Source organism: Odontesthes bonariensis, chromosome 13 (genome assembly GCF_027942865.1).
Source record: "Odontesthes bonariensis isolate fOdoBon6 chromosome 13, fOdoBon6.hap1, whole genome shotgun sequence".
NCBI classification, from domain to species: Eukaryota; Metazoa; Chordata; class Actinopteri; order Atheriniformes; family Atherinopsidae; genus Odontesthes; species Odontesthes bonariensis.
The window spans coordinates 9,629,422-9,635,421 of record NC_134518.1 but is presented as its reverse complement, the minus strand read 5'-3'; the positions used below and the strand labels follow the sequence as shown (position 1 = coordinate 9,635,421).

The 6,000-nt window shown below is 41.7% G+C and overlaps 1 protein-coding gene across 2 annotated transcripts in view; it reads right to left on the bottom strand.

The window, feature by feature from the left end:
* Nucleotides 1–283: 283 nt before the first annotated feature.
* The window catches only part of il1rapl2 (interleukin 1 receptor accessory protein-like 2), a 516,058-nt gene continuing 510,341 nt past the window's right edge, over nucleotides 284–6,000 (bottom strand). For both annotated transcript variants that reach the window (XM_075480861.1, XM_075480862.1), the window contains exons 14-18: nucleotides 5,317–5,394; nucleotides 5,097–5,213; nucleotides 2,269–2,391; nucleotides 920–1,159; nucleotides 284–467 (exon numbers count right to left, since the gene is read on the bottom strand). In XM_075480861.1, the coding sequence (XP_075336976.1) occupies nucleotides 369–467; nucleotides 920–1,159; nucleotides 2,269–2,391; nucleotides 5,097–5,213; nucleotides 5,317–5,394 (657 nt within the window). In that variant the 3' untranslated portion in view covers nucleotides 284–368. The remainder of the gene's footprint in view (nucleotides 468–919; nucleotides 1,160–2,268; nucleotides 2,392–5,096; nucleotides 5,214–5,316; nucleotides 5,395–6,000) is intronic.

Below are 6,000 nucleotides of genomic sequence, written 5' to 3'. Positions count from 1 at the left end.
ACCGATTTGTTCGAGGACTTCCCCACCAGTATGACCGTGACAAGAGTTGTTCAGTGGCGTTCCCTTCAGTGGTCAGTAACCGGTCCCAAACCAGAATGCAACCGTTGTCGTATTCTGAATCTGTCTGTATGGGGTCTGGGGTCAGCATACCCACAAGATTATAGCCGAGCCTCATCCACTCTATAAGAGGTTATTTGTTCGAAGCATGGCATGAGGTGGCTCAAAAGCAGTCCGCCGGCAGTCTTCTTTGAAAACTAGTCCAACGCCAAGTCTGTACAAAGTCCCCAAGGAAAAAGTGTTAAAACAACCAATCTATCCAAAGCTGTCCGTAAACCGGTCTGTATTCCAGTACCAGCTGAGCAGGCCATCTACCAGATGTCAGAGCTTAGTTCTCTGCTGGTGAGTGGTACGAAGGTGCTGTTCAGGTGGAGGTCTGGCTTCTTCCCAAGTGTACTGCTCTGAGAGACCTGGGAAACAAAAAGCACCACAGGAATTACCACAATGAAACTACTGGCAAGAATCTACAGCTAGAAGTGAAATAAAGAAAAACAAGGTCTTCATTCTACAGTATCCATTATCCATGTACTATTGCATGCCTATGGTGTGCCAGGTCTTATATATGAGCATAATGCTACGTATCCTTATTATTTCCCACTTGGTTAGATTAAATAAATATTTCAGGCTGGATAATATACAGATATTTTCTTTCTATATTCTCTTTTATCCAAACAGACCTCTTGTTCCCCAGTGAACTGCTCTGAACCCCTGGGGAGAAAAGAGGGCCTTTATTTTTATTCAGTTTAAACTCATGCAAACAAAAAAAGAGTACAGAAATGTAAGAAGATGGGTACACTGTGTGTGGATGTCAGAGACGAACAAGGAACAACAAAATCAGAAGATGCAGAGTCCTTTCTCCCACCTGTCCGTTCAGCAGAGTCATAGGGATGTTGCAATAGACATGGCGCCCCCCGGGGCCAAGAGTGGAGAACTGCACTGTGGAGGGAGGAGGGAGAGGAGGCGACATGGAGGAGGGCTGTGGGGGAAGCTGGAACTCGTAGCTGCGGCAGAAGTGCCGCATTTGGGCTGCTGTAGCAGAGTGACCCCCTCCTAGTGGCAAGGTCATCTGGTTGTAGTCGGGAATCTCAGTTGCCAAGGCAACCTGTAGATTAAAAAAAACCACAACTTTCAGCTGGTGTTTTTTTTCACAAGGCAACTAAACGGGATAACTTCCTCATGCTGATACTCTGCAGAGATTTTTCAGAGTTCCTTTAGTTCCTGGATGAACTGCGGAGAACGCAAACTCTGTAAAGTGTTCAAAATTCACGAGGATGGGGGTTCACTTCCTTTAAAGCACACACTCACACACACTCAAAAAAACAAACAACAAAAAACTGTGCAATGCTTGGAGCCAGGCTTCTAAAATACTCGGAAAACTTTTAACCACTATATAGTTCAGCATTGAACTTTTTAAAATTATTTCAGATAAGCAACACTAAGATGTGACTGATGGAGCCTATAAACAGAAAGATGGGCACAACGTTGCCATCTTTCCTGGGTTTTTCCTGTTTTACCATTTCTTCCAGGATACTCCCAAAACTTGCATGGCCCACACAAAACATGTCAGAAAACTGACTTGATTTAACTTTGGATAAACGTTTTCCCTCCATATCTAATCTGACTCTTAGTGTGAGCCTTGCCTGTGCATAATAGCATGTATGTCCATGGACAAAACAATGATCCACTAGCATTGCCTTTGGCTTTTTATTTCTTACAATGACCGCTGAAGTTAGAAAGCTTTGCGCGCGGTACATAGTCTTGGATGGCTTGCGAACAAGCCAGAATTGAAAATGCTCATTTGCTGTCTTTGTGAGTGAATTGACAGAAATGAACCAAATCTGTTTCAAACGTTGATCTCAGCTGTAGATGTGCAGTTGCATACTGTAGCCAAATACTGCTGCACACACAACAGGAGTCAACACACACATCTAATAAGACCAACAACAACAAAAACATGAAGTGAAGTTGTTTTGTATCTTTTAGCATAAGAAGTATTTGTTTAAAAGTTTATATAAGCTTTCAAAACCAAGACCAATCAGTGTGTGTGTGTGTGTGTGTTTTTGCATGACTGTGCACTCCTCCCTTGGTTAATGAAGCATGATGAAGATGACTTGGGGCCCATCTTCACTACCTGACCCCACTGCTTTCCCAGGCAGCAAGTCTCTGAAGGATGACATCAGTTTAAAGTAAAAAGATCCTGCATTCACTGACCTGATGATGTCCGTGACGACTCTCATTAGGGGGCGCTAGTGAGGCAGAGGTGGTTGTCATGGCAATAGTGGAGACAGTGGTCTGCAGGTCCCCAAAGAGGCCCTGTTCACCAGAGTCCATGACCTGTGAACAACAGGAACACAGATATATCATAAGGACTTTATAAAATTCTTGAAGTCTTCCACATTATGATTGGATCCTAATGTTTGGATTACTCAGCTAAGAAATACAGTACATTTATTACCTTCTGCTCTGGGTGACATACTGTAGGCCCGCAGCGCCAATAATTACGGGCACTGAAGTTTATTTTGCAGCAAATCAGTATCCCACTTCCCCAACCGCGCATTCATCCACAACTAAAAATGGTCCGTAACGAAAGCACTGGATTGTCTTGATGAATGTAATTATAATTACAACATTAATACTAAAATCAAAAGATACACATTTGTGAAAGATGGTATAGGTTCAGAGAGAGTCCTCTAAGCTACCACAGACACATAACATGGGAAGTCAGAGTTTAATTAGAGGCAGGTTAAGCATCTACTGTTAAAAAAAAAAATCTCCAAAGTTGAATTTTTTTATTTGCAGCATTACCTTATCAGAAAACTAAGCTTCTTCATTCTTGAAAGTTACTCCCAAAATACATTTCACGTGAGGTACAAAACTCGTCACGTGTTTCATTGAACCACCCTGTACTGACTGAGCTTGTAAAGTGTGTGGTATGTCGACGTAAAAAACAGACAGTGTGGGGACATGACGGAAATCAGGGGTGTAGCTTAAGTGTAAATGAACTTTGTTTCTTTAAGCTGATGCTTTTTCATGTGAACAAGGGCTGGTAAAGCGAAGTCAGACTCAGACAGTCTATAAAATGTTTTGAAGAACACGATGGTAGTGAGGGGTCCAAACAAACACTACTTGCCATTCGGTGTTTGTTCCACGGTATGATGGATTGCTTGAATTCATCAGCATTCTTCTGCAACTTTTCAAAAAAGCTTAAAGGTGTGCTCTTTGGCCCATAAACTGAAAGGGCACCTGGCCTCTTTGCTTTGTCTTAGGCTCTTCAAGCATGAAAAACTGTTGCCTATCAGACATCAACATCTGTCCATAAAAATTCAAAAAGCCCTGGATTTCATGCTGCTTTTCATCGAGGTTTTTGTGCAACTCTTATTGCAATTGTTTGTCTGACTGTGGGCCTAATTAAAGTTTGACTGAGCTCCTAAACTCGAGCTCAGTGATAATTCTTTAGTTAAAGACATCTAGATGATGTCACCTGAGGTGTTCATGCATGGTAATCATGTACACAATTTGCTCAATGTTACTCAGATTTTATTACACGACCTATATTTTGCAGACACTTCAAAGGCCATCTGGCTGTGATGAATGTATGCACTCCAGGGGAGAGGGGAATTCCATAGCACTGGGGTTTTTTAAGCTACAAGATGTACAGTGTGTTTTTCCCTTCATCTAATTATGTGTGATAGACCCTAATTTCTACATGAGTCGAGTATAAAGGTTGTAGTGAATATACATGAACACATTAGCAAATGAATGCGATCCTGACCCAAATCTTTCTCTTCAATTAACAATTGAATTCCTGGCATTAATTGGTAGCTGTGTCCTTCTTTCTATGACTACTGTATGCGTGTCAAATATGGACTGATACACATATGAAAAAGAATAGAGTGCACTCTATTTCAATTGTATGGTGTACTAGAACATCAGTTCTTTTACCAGGTTCAGTTATCAGGTGTTAAAATGAGGTCAACTCGGTCTCGGATGAGCCGCAACACATATTATACAAACCCTAACCCCCTAACCCATTTAATCATTTATTTAACAAAAACTAAGCCAAAATGCAATAGCAGTGTGTGAAAAACTAACACCACCCTTAGGGCTTCCAGAATAATTAATAGGGTAAGCAGCAGCCAGGTGCTGCCAAACAAAAGTCAGTTGACCAATTGATCATCAGTAAGTGAGAGCATGTCTATAAAAGCAGAAGTTTTGTCTGTTTACTGGTCTGGAGCGTTCAGGTGTGTGTTAGCACAATGCCAAGCTGGAGAGACATTTACAGGCCTCAATTAGCATTTTGGAATGTTAAAGTTCATGAAAGTAGAATTCGAAAATTAAATCAAAACCAAATACAGCATATCAGCACAAACACCTCATACCAACTGTCAAGCACGGTGGTGGAGGGCTGATGATCTGGGCTTGTTCTGCAGCCACAGGACCTGGACACCTTGCAGTCATTGAGTCCACCATGAACTCCTCTGTATACCAAAGTATTCTAGGGTCAAATGTGAGGCCGTCTGTCTGACAGCTAAAGTTTGGCTGAAACTGGGTCATCAACAGGACAATGATCCCAAACACAGCAGCAAATCTACTGGAAAAGAAAATAATCAAGGTGTTGCAATGACCCAGTCAAAGGGAGTTGTGCATGTCTGTAGAACTCAAAGAACTGAAGTAAAGTTGTAAAGAAGAGTGGGCTGAAACGAGAGACAGATAACATCCCGTGGAAAATGATCACTTCAGGTTACTGCTGCTGAAAGTGGTTCTTTAAGCTACTAAATCATGGGGTGAACTTAGTTGTTCACACACTGCATCTTCATTTTGGCAGAATTTCTTAGAAATAAATAATGACACGTGTAATATGACATTTTTTTGTTGTTTATCTGAGGTTGTATGTACCTCATTTTAAGACCTGGTAAGGACCGGATGATTTAATGTTGTGTCTTGAGATCTCAAAGCCTTACAATTGAAAGAGGATATACTTTATTTTTGTGTATGAATAAACTAATCCCGTATTCTTGTCAATAGCAGTAGGCCTATACCTGACGTCTGGACAGCGTCTCTCTGCGTTTAGCAGGCATCTCATAGACCACCTGCTTCCAAAACTTAGAAGACAGCTCATTGCTCTTAGGACCCTTCCACTTGATGATGGATAAAACCTTAAGAGGGGAGAAAAGAAAAACAGAAATATATATTTTTTTGTGTGTAAAGTCACTTTTCAAATCATCTTCTTTCTTTCCTCAGAGGGTATATTCCTTCTACCTTGATCGTGTGTTTAAGTGCTTCCACTTCTTGATAGTTGATGACATTCCTCAGGTCTGCACACTCTATCATGATCACCTGCACACAGGGACACCAAGTGGTAAATAAAGACACTCTGATTTGGGCAAAACACTTCCCAACACTCTGAAACGTGATAATGCAATAAACCCAGAACAGGTGTTGGAACTCAAGCTTCCTCTTAAAGGTAGGGTAGGAGATCCTGGATTTTGAGTCCAGCGAAGCTGCATTTTGAAAATACACAGGTAAAAAGTCCCAACCCTTTTCTTCACTTTCCCCCCGAAGGCACGCCTCTAGAGTACATGAACGCGCACGAGCACGAAGGTGCACGAGCGCTGTTCTGACAGCAAGCATCGATCGTTGCCATATTTAGTATTTAGTATATGATAACTATACGTTTAATAATGCTAGGTGCTAGCCAAGCTGGCTCTAGTTTAGCTTCCTGCCAAGCTTCTGGGCACGTGTGATTCGTTCACGGAGCAGGGTACGCGCACAGGGGGAAGGAGGGGGAGGGAGGAGCAGATTGCAGTTTGATAGACGGCATCAGTATCCAATCATTGTGAACGGTCCGTTCAGTATGATTGGATACTGTTTTTCCTAGATTGTACGTTCTAGAGGCCACTAAAACTTTTCATATTTGTGTCAAAACTTTTAATTAATTGGTTG